The sequence below is a fragment of the Gracilinanus agilis genome, chromosome 6 (genome assembly GCF_016433145.1).
Source record: "Gracilinanus agilis isolate LMUSP501 chromosome 6, AgileGrace, whole genome shotgun sequence".
Classification (NCBI taxonomy): domain Eukaryota; kingdom Metazoa; phylum Chordata; class Mammalia; order Didelphimorphia; family Didelphidae; genus Gracilinanus; species Gracilinanus agilis.
The window spans coordinates 44,026,285-44,047,358 of record NC_058135.1 but is presented as its reverse complement, the minus strand read 5'-3'; the positions used below and the strand labels follow the sequence as shown (position 1 = coordinate 44,047,358).

At 38.0% G+C, this 21,074-nt stretch overlaps 1 protein-coding gene across 1 annotated transcript in view; it reads left to right on the top strand.

Moving 5' to 3' along the window:
• TSPAN5 (tetraspanin 5) overlaps nt 1-21,074 on the top strand; it is a 221,452-nt gene that overhangs the window by 184,412 nt on the left and 15,966 nt on the right. The window contains exon 3 of the mRNA XM_044680959.1: nt 13,691-13,837. Within this exon, the coding sequence (XP_044536894.1) occupies nt 13,691-13,837 (147 nt within the window). The remainder of the gene's footprint in view (nt 1-13,690; nt 13,838-21,074) is intronic.

Below are 21,074 nucleotides of genomic sequence, written 5' to 3'. Positions count from 1 at the left end.
AGTGGAAAGAATAAAAGAAGATTAGTATAATTGGAAGAATATTCAATATTCATAGATGGATTACTTGAACATGATGAAAATGATGAAACTCTTAAAATCAATTTATAGATTTAGTACGACCAAAGTACCATTGGGTTTCTTCATGGATCTATAAAATTAAACCAAATATAAACACAAAAACTAAAAGTCAGGAACATCACAACATAAAATAAAAGAGAAAAGCTGATAAAGATAAAATTACAATTACAGGTTAATCATAACAATAGTAATAGCAGAAATAGCTGACATATTATAGTGATATGATTATTATAAAATGGTTATCAAAAGTATACATATTGCCAGTTATCCTTGATGTCTTTATAAAAATTGAGCATTTCTTGGGCCTAAAAATCTCCTAAATTCAAGAAAAGAATTACTAGACATATACTTCACTGATCATAGAGCAATAAAAATTATAACAAATTTTTGAAGAAAATATTCAAACATAATTAGAGACTAAATGTAATCTTTAAGAATCAATGGAAATACTTGTCAACTCCAGGAAGGGGAAAGAATGAGGGGAGAGAGACAACAAGAATCAATGGATCAAAAAATAAAATTTAGAAACAAATAATTTCTCAAAAGAAAATGACAACAAAGATAAAAGACTTTTACAAGATAAACTATAAAACATTTGGCATATATACAAAGCAATTCTTAACAGAACATTTATTTCTTTAGAAGCATTTTCATCAATAGAGTGAAAAAACAGATCAATTACGTAGGGCAGTGTTGGTAAACCTTTAACAAGTTCAAGTGCCCAGAGGGCAAATTCAAGCTGTCTTTTACCAGCCTATTTTCTCTTCTGGCATATCTCTGATGACATCTTTTATTCCTGACCCTCTTGAAGTTACTTATATCTATGTTATAGCCTAATCATCCCTCACAAGCCTCACCTTTGCTCTCCATTGATGGCAATTTTTAAGTCTTTTTAAAGATCATTGTAATTTCCCAATATTTCTCATGTTCAACTTTAGGTCCAATTTTCTGACCATATATACTGTCAGTCTCCTAAAGATGAACTGGCAGGCAAACTTATAGAGGTTACATATCGAGGTGCATGTCATAATTATGGCTAATATGATTAATAAAATCATGACACAAAATTTATAAGATTTTGTTAAAAATATTCAAGGACGATACATAGTACTGAATAGAGAAAATGTTCCAAGGATATGAATATACCACTTACATAAAGAAAACTCATATTGTGTATCTCTTGGAAAGAAGTCACTAACAAATGTTAAAATAATTTTGAGGTGCCACCTCACAATCACCAAATGGACTCAAATGATTAAAAGTGTGAGTACTCGGTACTAATGAGTTTGTGGGAAAACATGCATTCACACAGTCTCAGTAGAATTGCACTTGAAATCTTTTTAGGAAAGGAAATCTTACAATCCATTTGCAAACATTTTTTAAAAATCATAACCCTTTACCCGTAACTGAGAATGTAACCTGAACATGTTATGAAAAATAAAGCCGTGTCTGTTCACAGAAATTTTTATATAAAATAAAACTGGAAATAACCAAAAATATCCAATGGTAGGCTGAATTAAACTATGGTCTCAAAAAATAATATAATGTAATTTAGATTGATAGCTCTGAGGGATACAGAGAAATCTGGAAAAAACAGTTAGTTAAAAAAAAAAAAAAAGCAGACCCAAGAGAACACTTTGACTATGTGAAATGAAGAGACAGGGATAAACAAAGAAAACTGATGGAGCCTCAGAGGGAGTGACAGACAGACAGACTGTTAGGGGATATTTCATATATAGGAGTTCATTTATTCAACTACAAACAATTTAAAAGTTTTGCTAATTTTGTTGATATTTACAGTTGTTCATAATCATTTATTATTTAAAATATAATCAGCATTTCCCTCCAGACCCACATTTTGCCATTGGATGCTGAAGTGTTGAATAGGGTGAGGGTTATGTCAATGCAAAAGTTATCTCTTTGCCAATGATCTCATTTACATGATATACTACAGAGAACTCTGGCCAATCAGTTGTTTTTCCAGGGATGTGATGGCCTCAGGGTCAATTGGTTGTGGAGACTGATTGATTCAAAGCTCTGGTATTAAGGGTCAATAACCAGGAGCTGAAATGAAGTGGGTAATGTTGCTCACGACATTAGTTGGACTCTCCAATACTCTAATGGTTTACCAATCTCATAAATTTGGATGAATTTAAATCTCCTCCATCAGTGCAGACCAGAACCTATCCATGCCAGCCAAACTATCCAATGACTTAACTAGTCTTTCCAACAAGTTTACCTTCCATCTTCTCTTCAGTGGGGCAATCTGGTTGTCTATCTATTGCTCTTTCCCACTCCATATGACTAGCCCATCTTTTGGGAGGGGTCTCTGCTATTCTTAAAAAAAAAAAAAGTGGGATTAAGTCTATAAAGCAGAAGATTAGAGGAATGAAATAATTGTTTCCTTTTGATTATCCATGCTTTTCTTTGGGTTCCTCTCTTCATTGTTATTTATAGGTTAAAAGCAGGAGCAGGAGTCAGCTCAGTGGATTGAGAGCCAGGCTTAGAGATGGGAGGTCCTGAGTTCAAATCTGATCTCTGACACTTCCTAGCTGTGTGACCCCAGACAAATCACTTTACCCCCAATGCCTAGCCCTTACCACTCTTCTGCCTTGGAACCAATACTTAGTACTGATTCTAAGATGGAAGGTAAGGGTTTAAAAAAAAAAAAAGCAGTTCCAAATATGTCTCCGTTTTGTGTGTTTTTTTAATTTAATTAATTTAATAGGTATTTATTCTGCCTCATTTAATAGCAACAACAGTAACAAAGATAAAAAAGATTAAAACTCTGTAACAAATATTAAAAAGTAGGTATTCCAACTAATTTCTACATTGACTATGCACAAACACTGTTACATTTTGTACTTTATTTTATTTAATTTTCATTTTTTAAAAAATCCTTAAAAGCTGTTTTGTATTGGCTCTAAGACAGAAGAGCAGCAAGAGCAAGGCAATTGGGATTAAAGTGACTTGCCCAGGGTCATACAACTAGGAAGTGTCTGAAGCCATATTTCAACCCAGGTCCTCCTGACTCTGTCCACTGTGCTCCCTAGCTGTCCCTCCATTTTTGCATTTCCAATCCATCTCCTCTCTAGGGCAGTGAGAGGTTGGTATGCTTCATCTTCAGTCTTTGGGACTTGATTATCAGTACATTGATTGAAGTCCTAAAATATTTCAAAGTTAATAATTTTCTCTATAACAGTAGAATTATATAAATTGTTCTAGTTCTGATGACTCCCTTGCTTTCCTCTTGAAACTGTCCATTTAGTCATTTCTTCTGATATACCATCATGTTCATACACCATATTTTGTTGAGCCATCCTTGTTAGGTAAGTATTCTCTTTGTTTCCATTTGGGGTCTATTAATATATATATATATATATATGTATGTATATATATATGTATGTATATATATATACATATATAAACAGATTTTTATCCTATTCTTTTTTTTAAGTTTATTTAATTAATTAATTTGGAATATTTCCCCATGGTTACCTGATTCATGTTCTTTCCCACCCCCTCCTCCCTTGGCCACCAAGCAATTCCACTGGGTTTTACATGTGTCATTGATCAAGACCCATTTCCATATTATTAATATTTGCACTAGGGTGATTGCTTAGAGTCTACATCCCCAATCATATCCCCATTGAACCATGTGATCAAGCAGTTGTTTTTCTTCTGTGTTTCTGCTCCCACAGTTCTTTCTCTGGAGGTGGATAGCATTCTTTCTCATAAGTCCCTCAGAATTGTCCTGGATCCTTGCACTGCTGCTAATAGACTTCTCTACTAGCAGCAATGCAATGATCCAGGACATTTGGGGTCTATTATGAAAAAAGCTGCTGTAAATATTTGCATGCATATATGACCGTTTCTTCTTTCTCTGATTTCTTTTAACTACGCGTATAGGAGTGATATCTCTGGGCCACAGAGTTTGCATCAGTCAATAATTTGGAGAGTATAGTTCCATATATAAGCAACTATTTATTCAGGAATATCTTAGGTACAGATATTGCCACCATATGAACTATAGTTTGCTATTCAGCCATGAGAGCCTTATACATTTTTCTGAGAACAGAAGGATCAAATGCAATAATATTTATAAACAATGCTTGGCATAGTGCTTGGCACAGAGAAGGTATTTAATAAATACCTTTTAAAACTGATTGACTAAAAGTGGTAGTCATGGAGCAGCAGGAGCAGAGGCTCCTGGAGATGGCAGATCCTGGGTTCAAATCTGGTCTTCCTAGTGGGCAAGTTACTTAACCCCTCTTGCCTAGCCTTCACCTCTCTTATGCGTTGGAACCAATACTTCAACTGATTCTAAGACAAAACATAAAGATTAAAAAAGAAAAAAAGTAGTGGCTGTGTCCATGACTTTACTCCTACATTCACCAAGCTTAGCAGAAAAAGTGAATATTCATGGATCAATTGGGGTGGCTCTCATATCCCATTAAGGTCAAGTCAGGAGAGAGAGTCTGTCTGTTCTCAGTTCAAAAGAAAAATAATATTGTTGGTAAAACATCAGTCAGGTAGGAGAAAGTCATTTTTAGGTGTGAGTAGGAGGCTATGCTACTTTGCCTTTTTGACTCTTTTTGCCTTTAACTATAACAATAATAGAAGATTATCCTGAAAAATAATATTCAGAGTCAGTCAGGAACAGTAAGAAAGGATCCTCAGAAGGGCTTCCGCCAGAGAGACGCCTTTTCTTCTTGATTTCCTTTGGATGATTATTTTTTTTCTGAGGCTTTGATTCTGCCATTGTCAGTTACTTTGTTTACATGGCCTGGAGTTCCTTCCTGTTAAATTCACACAGTATCTGGAATTATTTTTACAATAAGGAAAATGAGAAAACCATTGATGTTAAGCGAGGTAGTCATTTTACCACAAGAGATGTCAGGATTTGTAGATCACAGAGCTGGAAGTGACCTGAGAAGTCATCTATTCCATCCTCTTCAGTTTATAGAGGAAGAACCGAGCCCTAGAGAGCTAAGGTGATTTCCCTACCCAGGTTGATTCGAACCCAGGGTCCATGTTTTTTCTACTGAATATCAATTGCCTATGATGTGAGTCTGAGACAGTTACTTGAAACAAGGTTCCAGATAACTTGGACAAAATGCTGATTGAGCTATCTGAGTTTTTAGCTCAACTCTGTGGAGACGGTCCAAAAATGCCTCTACTAACAAGATATTCTGGTAGGATGGAAATGAGCAGCTGCTGGCCTGAATAATTCAGATAAGATTCTCAAATCCTCAGTTTGGGGCATCATGCATGGATGCCCCAGGCATTGATTTTCATAATTGGGGATTACTTCCTCACATTTTAGTGGGGGGGAAAAGCTGTTTGAATCTTAATTGGAAATCAGATTGATTCTGTTTTCCCAAGATCCCAGAACTGTTTCCTTCTTTCATTAAATCATCAGTCTCTCATGGATGTTTTGTGTCACATTGTTTATAGGTGTTATAATATTTCATTTTATACTACAAAGTTTTAAAAAGCTTTGGCTGCTTAATAGTCTGTTTTGATAGATTTGTGATCTCATTGCTGTGAATATTCTTTCCATCAGCACAGATGGTAGCCCACCCATGACTTCTGAACCTTTATCATTCTCGTTCATGTTCCAACATAAATGTTTCCTCAAGGTTCTAAGCATTTTTCTGGACCCTTCCTGGGAGACGCAGAAGGTAGATTTTTAAATTTTGGAGGGTACTAGCATAACACTTGGGTTGTTTATGTATTATGTTGTGTTTTATAGTTTTATTTTTATTTGTCGCCCTTTGGGGCCCCTTCTGAAACTAATCTTTATTAGAATTACAGGGACCTATTTCCTCCATTTTTCATCTTTTCATCCTGCATCTTTTCTTAGTAAAATCCATTCTTCTTTCTTTCTAAACAATGTGATTTCCTCCAGTGCTTCCATCCTTCATCTTCCAAGCCTAGTCACTCTTATTGGGCTTGACTTTCCTATTTTCCCAGGTTCAACTCTTTTCATTTGGCCTGCACACTATCATCTACCTTGGAATCCTTAGGGCTCTTGTCCTGTCTCCACTTGTTCATTGCCAACCACCATCCCTTGTTTACTTCTGTATCTCATTTTCTTAGATAACTATTACTCCCTGCTGATTAGAACCATCACCCATTTTATATTATCCAATCTAACTCTTTACTAACAGAAGGCAAAGACTTTTTAATTTTTTTTTTACTACCCACAGTACTTGTCCATACTTTTGCTTCTCTTCCAAATTATTCTTGCTTTTCTTCCAGCAGAATACCCTGCTTCCTACTTTGCTGAGGAAAAAGAGGCCACTAAGATGGGCAAGGCAGAAGTCATTTGCCTTGACCTCCCTCTTTGAAAGAATCTTTTTGTGATATAAATGAAGAGTTCTGAGGCCTTGGGACCTGTCTCAGCATTCCTTTTCCACTGGGGCTGATAGGGGAAGAAAGCAAAATTCTCCAGACCCCTATAAAGAGAACATGACTGGGCAGCAACTCTATGCCCATTTGACCTTGAGAAACTGTTTCTGGATCTCCAGTGTAACAAGGCACTCCCTTCACCACCCAGGAAGCTCTTTTGCTTTCAACCCAAGCCTAGGGTTTGGACCAGATTCTATCTTGTGAAGCCCACATCACATGAGAGGGATTAGACTTATGCATTCAGTCCCCATCTAAGAAACTCACTTGGAGACAGTTTTACTTATAACTCGTGTCTCAAACCTTCCCAATGAAAACTTAACAAAACAGAAATAATTTTTATTACACACAGAAGAGAGGCTAAAAGTAAAAAGACTCCCAAGCATGGAATAGAATAGGATTCAGTGCCTTAAAAATACTAGTACAATCTGCTCAGAGGCTGATACTTAAGTTCATCAAAATATAAAGCAGCATTCAGAGCTGCTCACATTTAAGCCAGATTTGAATTTGTCACTTTCAGACCTGGCCATTATCCCAGACATTTGTCATAGGATAGATACTAATTAGCTTAAGATCAGGAAAGATGATCGAATGTAATGGACTTCTCTACTAGCAGCAATGCAATGATCCAGGACAATTCTGAGGGACTTATGAGAAAGATGCTATCCACATCCAGAGAAAGAACTGTGGGAGTAGAAACACAGAAGAAAAACAACCGCTTGATCACATGGGTCAATGGGGATATGACTCTAAATGATCACCCTAGTGCAAATATCAATAATATGGAAATATGTCTTGATCAATGACACATGTAAAACCCAGTGAATTGCTTGTTGGCCAAGGGAGGAGGGGAGGGAAAAAACATGAATCATGTAACCATAGAAAAAGATCCCTAATTAAATAATTAATTAATTAAGCTTTAAAAAAAGAAGGAAAAAGGAAGAAAAGATGGCCTCAGACATATCCTAGCTGTGCGACCTTAGGCAAGTCACTTAACCCTCATTGCCTAGCCCTTACCACTCTTCTGCCTTAGAAGCAATAGACAGTATTAACTCTGACATGGAAGGTAAGGGTTAAAAAAAAATCAGGAAAGAGCCAAAAAATAAAGAGATGATTCTAATGCAGCTTTTGACCTGTCTCAGTAGGTCTTGTGCTTTAGTTCCTGGCTTGGCGGCCAGGGTAAAGAATGGACCAACCACCCCTGGGTACTGCTCAACACTGTGAAGATATAGGCTGTTCCCTTTTGTACATTCACTGAGTCTTCAATTCCTCCAGCTCTTCAACCAATAAAGAGATTCCTCACAGTATAAGGCCCTCAAGCACTGATCCACACATCATAAGAAGCAGCTCCCACAACCAAGACTGGTGACTCTGCCTTTCAGCATCTCCATGGATCAGGGGGGAAGGTTTGATTCCTGACTCACTAGACAAATTAGTCCATTTATAATCTGAGAACTGTAGTTTGTCAGTTTTTAAATTCCTTAAATTTTTATTTATATACATTTCTGTTCAAGTGTCTAAAATACCCAGGGAAATCACTTTCTATTTCAAAACAATAGTGATGGAGGCCAAACTATAGAAATAGCTGATCTCATATTCATTTTGGGAGACAAATTCAGCCTTAATATTGTAATATAGATGCAAAATGGCATGCCCATCCCTGTTCCAGATGGGTGAGAATCCTAAGAAAAATGGCAACATGACACTTCCAAAAACTAGACATCCAGATGCATCCTTTTTTTTTTTTTTTGTAATTTAGATGAGGTGGCACTAAAGGGTTTAATTTCACCTAGAATTGCTAATTTTTTGCATTCTAAATATAGTAAACATCAGCAAAAATAAATATGACCATGAACAAATAATAAAATAGTCTCATTAACTCCAAATAATTGTTGAAAAATGCACATGTGACAAAATAAAAAAAATTGTCCTATTTATTTCCACTTGCCCCATGGCTTTATTTTCCTTCTGAATATTTTAAAACTTTATTGTTATCATCATATAATAGAGATTTTGTATATATGTGTATGTAAGTATATCATCATATCATATATTATCATTTTTCCTTTTTATTCAATATCACTATCTACTACTGCCTTTTCCCTTATATCTCCCCTTCCCTGAATAAAAAGCTCTTCCTTGGGGGCAGCTGGGTAGCTCAGTGGAGTGAGAGTCAGGCCTAGAGACAGGAGGTCCTAGGTTCAAACCCGGCCTCAGCCACTTCCCAGCTGTGTGACCCTGGGCAAGTCACTTGACCCCCATTGCCCACCCTTACCAATCTTCCACCTATGAGACAATACACCGAAGTACAAGGGTTTAAAAAAATAAATTAATTAATTAAAAAAAAACATTTAAAAAAAAAAGCTCTTCCTTGTAATAAATAAGTATAGACATACAAAGCATTCACACAATATTTATTTCTAAAGATTCATGTCACATTATTCATCTAGAAGAGGGAAGCTTCCTCAGTTTTCTGGTGTCATCACTGGGTTATTTCATTGAGCAGTAATTTTCCTTTATACGATGTTCTTATATAAATTATTATTTTGGTTCTGCTCATTTCAGACTGTATCAGTTCATATTCCTCCAAGATTTCTCTGAATTCGTATTTCTAATAATTTTATGTCACAATAATATTCCATTAAATAATTATTATACTCTAACATTCTATTCCATTATTCATATTAATACATAATTTATTCACCCATTCCCAATGGAAAGGCACTACCTTGGTTTCCTGTTTTGTTAAAGCTTAAAGGCTTTTTGACCATTTTTAATCAATTTAATGGGTGGCATTTTGCAATCAGGTTGGCTAACATAGAATGAATTTTTTTGACCACCACAACTCTAGACATCTATCTGCTATGTTCTGTAGGTTTTGCTTGAATTTAGCATCAGTGGAAGGTGTTCCTAAAGTTAGGAAGTTAGAGGTCTTGAGTACTGATGGCTGGCTTTCAGAGTTGTTTTAATTAGCATTTCTCTAAACCCTCTTTTGAAGCTGATTTTGTGAATTTTGTTTTTTCTTTCATGAACTGCCTAGTCATATCTTTTAATAAGATCATCATTACCAAATCCAATGAGGAATAAATCTTTTACAAATTCATGTCTTATAGAATCTGGTCATTTGACTTTTTTGCTTTCATTTAATTAAATTTACTGCTTATTTATCAGGAGGAAATATTGGTCTTTGAAAATAGTTTTTTGTTTTATCATTTCAATGTTTCTTTTTTAATACTATTTCCTTTTAAATTTTATTCATATAAATATTATTAATATATTCATATAATTGCTTTTGGCACACTAATGTTAATTTTTCTAATTTCATTCACTCCAAACCTAGCTTGTTCAATTCTCTCTTTTTTCATGTTAATATATTCTTTCAGAGATAAAATTTTGCCTCAATATAAATTTCAGTGCTGTTTTGGCTGCATCTCCTAATCTTTGATATGTTGTATTTATCCTGGAGTAGAACTGCTAAATTCACTGATGAAGTACAAAGCAGAAAGAAATGCTTAATTTTTGTTCCAACATGAGTGAAAACATTCACAAATTGACTCTGTGGAAATGTTGACTTTTGGCAGTAGGTTACTGGGTAAAGAGAGTTAAAGATTAAAATCCTTTCTCTACCTCAATTTGTAGACTTTTGAATGTGAGCCCTGGACAAAGTTCAGTAGGAACTTGAGGTTTCCCATCCCAATTCCTGAGCTTTTTAAAGAGTTTCTTGTTAACACTGAATTTCTGAGCTTTCAGTAGCATAGGCCTCGAAGTTATTCAAGTAGTTGCTTTTGTTGTTGTCAGGAGCCACAAATAACAAGATTCCTAGGCAAGCTTTTTCTAGTTCTTCATTTTCACCTGCCAAGCTCTTAGAGAAAAAAAAAATTCCCATTTGGAGGCTCCTATACCATAATCCACTACAACCATTGGAAGCTACTGAAGACAGTTAATTGGGCATCTTGCAACTGAAAGGATCAGTTTGGGGGGAATACTGCTTAGTTCCATTTTCTACCTAGAAACAGGGAAATGCTCTTTCAGAACCAGAAAGTTTTATAAAGTTAGAAAGAAGCAGGAAACTGAATTTCACTCCCATTTCAGAATCTAGTTGGTAGTCCATTTTCCTGAGTTCAAATCTGGTCTCAGATACTTAGATGCTGTGTGACTCTGGGCAAATTACTTCACCTTGTTTGCCTCAGTTTCCTTATTTGTCAAATGAACTGGAAAAGAAAATGGCAAACCACTCCAGTATCTTTGCCAAGAAAACACCAAATGGGCTCATGAAGGTTTGGACGCAACAGAAATAACTAAACAACAAAAACAAAGACAGAAACTTTGCCCTATGGTTTTTGGCTTCCATACAAAGTTTTTCTAGGCTTGACCTAGTTTGAGACCAATTCCTGCCACATGCAAGAATATATTAGGAGAAATTGTCGCTGTCCTTTATAGAGTCATTCCTCTCTCTATGCCTTGGATATGTTGGAATTTGGGAAATAAATGTCGTAGAACTAGCAGGCCAGTGAGACCATGCTGACTACTATTTCCATGGCAACACGTTGACTTTCTCTCAATTAAAACTACTCCTGCAGGCTGCTCCAAGAGTAAGTATTCAGTGAAGATTGTTTGAAAGGGTCCAATTGTGGAGAGGAAAAACTAGCCTAAAACTTACTGACTATTGGGAATGGAGTCTTCTGTAGTATTTCTGTGGTTATCTGAGTGTGTTCCATGGCTTACCAGATAATTGTTTCCATTCTACGCTAGACTTTCATTTTTAAAAGGCACATGCTGTGGACCTGTCCCTAAGGAATTATCCGAATTTGGGGCATGCCTTAGTGAGTCATAAAAGAAAGATCTAACTGGAGGAAACTCCCAGTGAACTAAGTCAGAAGATGGAGATTTGGGCTGTTCCTTTGCCTGCTAGATGGCCTTGGGAACCTTGACCTCTGAAGAGAGGGATAATACTGTCTGCCCCAATACCATAGCCCGAAGGATCTGAATGAGGATGAAATGTATAAAGGCAAACATTTTGTAATTTCTAATGGCCTTTGCAAGGCATTGGCAGGCATTTAGTAGCTCTGATGTTACAAAGAATTAGAAAATTTTAGAGATCACCAAGTACAATTTTCAAGCCAATGTAGGATCCCTCCCACAGTGTCCCTGGGAAATAGTTTTCCAGGCACTGCCTCAGCAAGTCCAGTGCTGGAGAGCTCATTCCTCACTAAGGCAGCTTGTTTCATCATTGCACAACCCTAATTACATGAAAATTATATTTCTGTCCCAGGCCTAAGAAAGCCTTCATTAAACCTCCTTCTCTGCTTAATATCTGCTACTTCTGGGGGGCATTGTCTGGCTGGGCCAATAAAGTCTCTTTGTTTTAGAAGATAATTCATTTCCATTCAGTTTAATTCAAGTAGCATTTTTGAAGTTCTGGTCTAAAACCTGGGGATTACAAAACGTTACATAGGTACAGTTCTAAAGGAGCTTACATTATTTTTGAGTGTACAACACAGGATCCTAAACTTAGGGCTGGAAGAGAAGCCACTGAGACCAACCCTTCCTTTCTACAGATTTGGAAACTGAGGCACAAAAGGATTAAGTGGCTCATCCAGACTCGTATAGCTCCAAGTGTCAGAGGCAGGCTCAGTAAAGACACAATAATTTGAGAAGGAACAGAATGCTAGGTGGTTCAGGGAAAACTTCAGAAAGGTGGTCCATGAACTGAGCTTTGCAGGAGACTGAGAGGTAGAACCACATCACGGACAAACTGGTGCTTTAGGATTAAATATTATTTTGTCAGCTGGATGCATGGTGGGTTGAAGGGAGCAAGCATTGAGACCAGTTAGGAGATTGTTGCAGGAGTAGTTTAATCAAGTGGGCATGAGTACCCAAACTAGGTATTTCGGTCACCCAAGGGAAGAGAAGCAGAATAGATGGAAAACGTGTTGTAGAAATATAACCCAGGAATTGCTTGTTGGCTCTGGGAGGGGGAAGGAAGAGGGAAGGGAAAGAAAATGAAAACATGGAAAAATATTTAAAAATTAAATTTAGGGGGCAGCTGGGTAGCTCAGTGGATTGAGAGCCAGGCCTAGAGACGGGAGGTCCTAGGTTCAAATCCGGCCTCAGACACTTCCCAGCTGTGTGACCCTGGGCAAGTCACTTGACCCCCATTGCCTACTCTTACCACTCTTCCACCTATAAGTCAATACACAGAAGTTAAGGGTTTAAAATAAAAAAAAAGAAAAAAATTAAATTAAAAAATATATAACTGGCACATAGGGAGTAGGGCAAAAGATTGAGTATGACTCCAAGGTCATAGACAAATGGGATAATTTTGAAAATTACTTGTTAAATTTGTTATATTTAAAACAAAAGTTTGTTGTATATAACAGAGCTCATGGACCACCTTCTGTTATTCTAGGTGTTTGGAAATGCTCAATTCATGTTGTGTTTATCAAATTAATTTTTTTCTAAGGAGAGAAGGACCCCAAGATTTTGTAGCTAGGAGACAAAAAGGGATGGTGGATTTTCCTCTTAGGAAGGGGGAAGTTTAGAGGGATGGCAGGTTTAGGGAACAAAATATTTAGTTCCATTTTGGATAGGTTGAGTTCGAGGTACTTTCAGGACACCCATTTGGAAATGTCCAGAAGGCAGCTAGTGATGTGGGACTGGCACTTAGGAGAGATTTAGGGAGTCTTGAGCTGCAGGAGTGACCCACAGCTGAGAGAATCTCAAAAGTTTTATTGGTGCCATCCCAGGGGGCTGGGTTGGATTTAGAGGCCTCTTCCCCACCCCACCCCCAACTTTTTTCAATTTTTTTATTTGGAATCTTCTGTTATTCTTCCTTGATTCATTGCAACAATCCCGCAAAAGTCTCAAGAAAAGGCATCTAAGTTGTACTGGCAGTTTGTTATTCATTTTAACAGTATCAACAGGGAAATATTCAAGTCTTCAGGGGGAAGAAACTCATTCATTCTTTCTATCAATAGTTTTAATGTTACCTGATGATTGTTTTGAAATTACTCTTTTAAAAAACATGTTCTTTTTTTTATTATTCTTTTTCATTAATTGAATTTATTTACAAGGATCTCAGCCCCTCTCTCCCGTCCCTGCATCCTAGAAGGCATCATCTGGGCTATGACATTGTTTTTGTTTTTTAAATACAAAAACTTATCTCAATAGTATTTTTGTTTATTTCTTTTTTCCCTCTTAGGGGGTCCTGTCGAATATCTCTTCAATCACAGATTTGGGAGGATTTGATCCTGTTTGGCTGTTCCTGGTTGTGGGGGGAGTTATGTTCATTTTAGGATTTGCAGGATGCATTGGAGCTCTCCGAGAAAACACTTTCCTCCTCAAGTTTGTAAGTATCCAGGCTCTTTGATCTTTACTCTCTGTGTTTGTGGAACAAAGGGTATGATGTGGGAAGGACTCCTGCAAGCATTTGATCAAGGCAACTCCTTTCAATAGGAAATTGGAATAAGAGGAAAGTTTCCTCCTCTTGTGTTCCTTTCTAATAGCATGAGGCTCGGTATCTAGCCCATAACTCATGATCAAGTGATTGTTCTCATTTTCAATTAATTTAGGAGTTCTTTAGGACAAAGGTGTGCAACATGGCAGCCTACAACTTTTGAGAGCAGTCCAAACCAGAATAAAATGTAGTTCCTAGCTCATTTTAATGTGTTGTTCTATTAATAAAAAAAGAAAGAAAGAATAAACATGTGGTTTTTTCTAGGTTAACATATGACCTTTAGGGATCCTTATGAATGGTTTAGAGGCCCATTTCTATTTCAGTTTGATGCCACTGCTTTAAGAGAGACCATGCACAAGGCAAGGCATTATATGAGAGGTTGTTTATTTTATGGTTTAAAAAAATACCTGGTAAGTGTAGTTCAAGATGAGCTGTTCCCTCAAAGGTAGTACTTGAATGTATAAGCTGGCATGCTGTTTCTTGGCATTCTGGAAGCAGAGGATTGATTATGTATACAGTCGTTTAAAAGAAGGATTGCTAACATGAACACCCTTCCAGATATATCATCGGAATCAGAGCCATTACTGTAGCCCACTGGGATCCTGGCAAAGTCTAGGACCAACTTGGTCCTCATGCTAATGTGCTTCAGCTACACAAAGAGGACTATGTGATACAGTGAGAAAAGCAGTGGAGATTTGGGGTCAGAAGACTTTGGGGTCAAATCCCAGCTCCGTCATCACCTATGCCACCATCCAATTTGGGCCTCAGTTTATTCATCTGGGAAAAGAGAACCCCTTCCAGCTCTACAACTGATACCCTACGATCAGAAGAACAAGAAAGCTGCTTTGTGTTATTTCTGTTCCCTAACAACAACCCAGGTTGAATATTTGTGTATGCCTGGATGTGAAATAAAAGAATAATTTTATTTAGTGACTTTCTTTTTCTTTTATACCCTTACCTTCTGTCTGGGAATCAATACAGTGTATTGGTTCCAAGGCACATGAATGGTAATGGGGGTTAAGTGATTTGCCCAGAATCATTTACTAAGAAATATCTGAGTTCAGATTTGAACCCAGGACTTCCATCTCTAGATCTGGCTTTCAATCCACTGACTTTCTTTCTGATATTTGAATTAAAAAAAAATTCTAAATTTGACATTCTTTGAATTCATCTGTATTCACATGATTGACAAGTATCCATTTTGACAGAGAATGAATGATGCCTGAGAAACCAGAAACTAATGCCATAATGATACCCCCAAATTAAACCCCTCCCCTGCCCCCCAAGTTTTTAATTGTGAATGTTTTAAAATAAATGAAATTAATATACTCAGCTTAGTGGCTACTAAAACTTCCCTTCCTGACAAAGTGAATATAACAAACTTGAATGGAGAAGGTTATTCTGTATATTAAAAGAATACAAACCACTGGTCTAAGAGACCAATCAATCAACAGACATTTATTAAGTACCTGTTATATGGACAGAAAGCCAGCCTGGGAGTCTGGAGGTCCTGGGTTCAAAGATGACCTCAGACACTTCCTACATATGTGACCCTGGGTCAGTCATTTTATTCCAGTCGCCCAGTCCATGATTCTCTTCTGCCTTGTAACTAATAACTTGTAACTTGTAACATGGTATCGATTCTAAGATAGGAGGCAAGGGTTTAAAAAAGAAAGTATCCACCAAGTGCTTAGCACCAGAGATACAAAGACAGAATGGATCGATAGAGGTACTATAGTAAGTATAATAGTGGCTGGAACTTTCCTTAATTGTTCTTTTGAGAAGCCATCAGCAGAAGTACCTAAAGAACGAAGCTAATAGAACTGTCCAGAAGTGAATCATAGAGTGTCACCACTAGAGGGGAGCTTCCAGCAATGGTTAGTCCAAGCCCTCTCACTTGACGGGGGAGGAAAATGAGGCTCAGGAAAGCCAGTCTCATGCAACTGATAAATAATCAACAAACATTTATGATGTGTCTACCATGCCCAGACACTGGGCCAAGCACTGGGCTACAGAGACCAGATACATACTAGAGTTATAGACACAGCAGAAGAGAGTTCTCAGTGAACAACTAAAGTGCTCTAAAGAACCCTGAAAAGGTTGGAGCTAGAAGGGACCTCCAGGATAATTTAGTCCAATCCTTAGATTTTTACATAGGAGGAAACTGAGATCCAGAGAAGCAAACACCAGTCATGACTGAAAAATAATCAGCTAAGGGCTTACTGTGTGCCAAATACCAAAGGCACTACGTCATACAAAGATAACAAAATGAAATACTATCTACTCTCAGAACTCAACGAGGGGAGGATCAGTCAGCCTAGAGAATAAATCTGGAAAAATCATTGCACAAGACAGTGTTAGAAAATGTAATTATTATCTGGAAGAACAGAAAGTCAAAATATCAAAGGAATTAATGTGAAAAAACGTGCAGGTACTGATCAGATTTCAAACTATATTATAAAGTGGTTGGTAATCATCAAAACAATCTGGTACTGGCTCAGAAATAAAGTAGTGGATCAATGGTAGGTACATAATCCACAATAGTAAATAATTATAGTGGCCTAGTGTTTGATAAACCCAGAGATCCAAGCTTTTGGAACAAGAACTCCCTATCTGACAAAAAAAAAAAAAAAAAAAAAAAAAAAAAAAAAAAAGAAAACTGCTAGGAATAGGGCACCTGGGTGGCTGAGTGGATTAAGAGTCAATCCTAGATATCAGAGGTCCTGGATTCTTATAAGGCCTCAGATACTTCCTTGCTGAGTGACCCTGGGCAAGTCACTTAACCCCATGTAAGCCCTTATTGCTCTTTTATCTTGGAACCAAGAGACAGTATTGATTCTAAAACTGAAGGTAAGGGTTTGGTAGGGGAAAAAACTGTTGGGAAGACTGGAAAACAGAATGGTGGAAATTAGGTATAAGATTTAACATCTCATATACCAAGATAAGGTCAAAATAAATACCTGATTTAGACATAAAGGGTCTTTAATTCTATAAGCGATTCATTGGAGCAGTTTACCTGTCATATCTATGGAGAAGGGAAGGATTTATGACCAAACAAGAAACAGGGATTATTACGAGCTATAAAATGGATAACTTTGATTAAGTTAAATTAAAAGATTTGGGCACAAAGAAAATGTAATTATTAGCCTGCCATGGTGGTGCATGTCTTTGAAGTACCTGCTGTTGAAGAGGCTAACACTGATAAATCACTTCAGTTTGTGGGCTCTGTGCTATATTAGGGCTGGCGCCTATCTAGTGCCCACACTAAATGTAGCCCCAATATGTGGAATCTCCCTGGATGGAGAGTTAGGATGAAGCAATTCAGGTTACAAAATGGAGCAAGTCAGAAATCCCATTAGCAATGGGGATCAGGCCAGTAGTGGCCACTGTACTTCCAGCCTAGGTGAAATAGGAACACTAGTTTAAAAAAAAATGGAGGAGAGAAACATTATTATCTTGGGGGACCTCAGGTTTTCATTTCAAAGTCAGAAAGTCTGTTTATTTTTTTAATTATACACCTATACTTTCTGTCATAGAATCAGTACTGTGTATTGGTTCCAAGGCAGAGAAGTAGTAATGGCTAGGCGATGGGGGGTAAGTGACTTCCACAACTAGGAAGTGCCTAAGGCTAGATTTGAACCCAGGATCCCCCCTCCCCCATCTCTATGCCTGGTTCTCTATCCACTTTCAGCTGCCCTAACAGTCTATTTTTCTTTGGAATCATTCTTGAATTTGTTATCTAAGAAGAACTGGAATTTTAGAAGTTTTACAGAAGGAACTTGAAAATGAACTTATATGACTTCTAGGGAGATAAGAATTGGAAACTTCATTGGGACCTTTGACCCATTTCTTCTTTGGTGTTGAAATATCTTGCTATGGTTGAACTGTGGAATAAAGGTAGTGACTATCAAAGAAATAGGAATTATTCTATGTTATATTGTTATTATTAAATTATTCTCTACTGTATCCAAAAGTGCTTAGCATATGTGCTTAGCTTTTCTTTCCCCTTGACTTCTACTTCCTGATGCTCAAGGTTGGGGATATTGCTTGGAAGTAGAAGAGGAGATGTCAAGCCATGCTAGGATCTTTGCCAAGAAAATCCCAAATGGGGTCATGAAGAGTTGGATACGATGGCACAATAAAAAAGTTTTCAGTAATCATTGATGCTGCAGGAGCTAGGATATCTTTATATTATTACATCGAGATGTAAACAGATTTGAAAGGACTTATGCCACCAATAACTATGTCTATTGGTGTTTTGCTGCCCTTTGACACAAGCAGGCACAGCATATACCACCACATGGATCTCTCAAGGTCTGCCTTTAGGAACACAGATAACGGTTCTGGCACTTGAGGAACCTGGTGGTGGGGATGGATTTTTAGAAGGTTATAGACAGCAATGCCTGCCTTTTTTAGACCTGAAGGTGCTAGATAACTTGTGGCATACCACCTATGAAACGTAGTTGGGTAGAGCCTGATACCAAATAGCTGTAAAATTCACCTTAAGCCAGGGTTCTTCCTCTTTTTGTGTGTCATGGTCCCCTTTGGCATTCTGGTGAAACCAATCAACTCTTTCTCTGCGTAATATTTTTAAATAATGGAAAGAAATGCTAAATTGCAGTTAGAGGCTTATGAAAATGAATATGTCATTCCACTCCCACCCCCATATCTAGAATCATGGAGCCCTAAAATCTATCTACAAACCCTGTAGATCCAGGTCAAGAACTCCTGACCAATAGTCGTACGAAGAGTTGCCATATTTCTCATGCACTTCCCTGTTCATCAATTTTGTAGAGTAAATCTCTGATTCTTTCCCTACCACAACCATACAAACCTTCCTCCTCCATGATCTGCTGTGGATGTTGATCCTGTTGGCTATAAATCAATGGAAAGCTCTTAAGTATTATTTCTGTCTTTTTAACTTGGCTCTATCAAGCCAACCAACTCTTTGGGTTGGCCATGTTCAGCTGCCAGTGATCAAGACCCCACCTGGGCTTACCTGTCCCTGTTGTTGTTGTTAGAACAGTTGACCTGCATAATTAGGCCCCAATTCCCATTTCTTGTTTCAATAGCATCAGACCTGCTAAGAGAAGAGGGATGGGTAAATGGGACACCTACAGGAAAGAGTTGGGTGCCTTAGTACAGGATGTACATTGGAGCATCTGAATTTTCTAAGGGAAAATCATACAAAATTTCTACCAGGTCCATGATTTTGGACCTGTTCTCTTACAGAGTCTGGAGTCAAAAAAGTCTTGCATTTACTTCCCAAAGGCTCCTTCTGACTTTAGAATTAAGAAATGATTGTTTTGGGAAAAGATAATAAAATTGGGACCTGGGAAGTGGCCACACATACAGGGGTGGATGATGGTCTGGCTTATTTTCCTCTTCCACATGTGGGTAGATTATTTTAATGCCTTGTTCCTCTGTACCACCTCTCAGACTTCCTCATTCCCCTTGAATGAACCCTCCTGTTATTCCACCCTGTGCAAGAGGTGCAAGGGGAAACATTAAAAATACATCACAGGTTCTGGGTTAAGATGGCAGCAGAGTAAAAAGCAGCACTTAACCTCTCCTGACCGAAACAAACAGGACTTTTCAAGGGGGCATAAAAACAAACCCAGTCGAATGGAGGGACCCCACAACAGGGTGCAGCGTGGAAGGTACGTGGAATCGGGGCATTTCCATGCTATAAAGGGGGTGAAACAGCTCTCACTAAATCGCGGGCTGAGCAACTCCACCCCCCAAACCCTCCACACACGCCACCTATAGCTCCAAAGCCAGCTAAAAAGAAATAGAGCAAGTTTGGGGCACCCATCGAGTCATTGGCAGCTCCAGGGCCTGTTCCTGAGAGCAGCAAGATTTAGGACCCCAAAAAGCTGAGGAACGTGCACGGACTTTGAGCGCAGACGCGGAGCGCAGGCTCAGGCAGAGGCGCGGGTGGAGGCAGACACAACCGTGAGCTAAGGCGCTGAAACCCTGAGTAGGGAACCAGTGCAGACGGGTATACGACTGTGGAAGCAGCGCCCTGAGACTTGTAAAGAAACCTCCAGCAGAGGATCAAGCAAGGGGGTCCACCAGGGGGCTCGACCATGGAAAAAACCAGACCTCAGACCGCAGACAGTCACGGAGCACAAGGATAAAGTTCAGAAGCTGCTGGGCTAATGATGGCTTCCCAGACTCAGGAAGTTCAGAAGAGAAAGATTAACAACAAGAAAAAGAAGTCTTTAACACTCAATAACTTTTACACAGAGAAAATCCAGACAACCGAGCAAACAGAGGAGGAGAACAAACAAGCATCCGGACCCTCCTCAAATAAGGAAAACTCCTCACAAGCTATGGAAGAGTTCAAAACAGATTTTGAGGAAGATGGAAGAGATCTGACAAGAAAATAACTGTTTAAAAGGTAGAATCTTGCAATTGGAAAGTGAGGCTCAGAAATCAAATGAACTGATAAGCAAATTGAACACCAGAAATGACCAGATTGAAAAGGAAAACCAGAAGATTATAGCCGATAACCAAAAGATCATAGCTGAAAACCGAAAGATTATAGCCAAAAACCAGTCCCTAAAGGCTAGAATTGAGCAAGTAGAAGCTAATGATCTCTCAAGACAACAAGAACAAATAACAAAGTCAAAAGACTGAAAAAATAGAAGGAAACATGAAATATCTCAATAAGAAAGTGACAGACCAAGAAAACCGGTCTAGAAGAGACAATTTGAGAATCATTGGTCTTCCAGAAAAACCAGAAATTAATAGAAACCTGGACTCCATAATAAAAGAAATTATTCAGCAAAATTGCCCTGAAGTCCTACAACAAGAGGGCAATATAGACATTGAAAGGATCCATAGAACACCTGCGACATTCGATACAGATAAGAAAACGCCCAGGAATATAATTGCCAAATTCAAGAGCTTCCAAGTAAAAGAAAAAATCTTACAAGAAGCCAGAAAGAAACAATTCAAATATCAAGGAGCACCAATCAGGATCACACAGGATCTGGCAGCCTCCACGCTAAAAGACTTCAAGGCTTGGAATACAATATACAGAAAGGCAAGAGAGCTGGGCCTGCAACCACGGATCAACTACCCATCAAAATTGACTATATATTTCCAGGGGAAAGTATGGGCA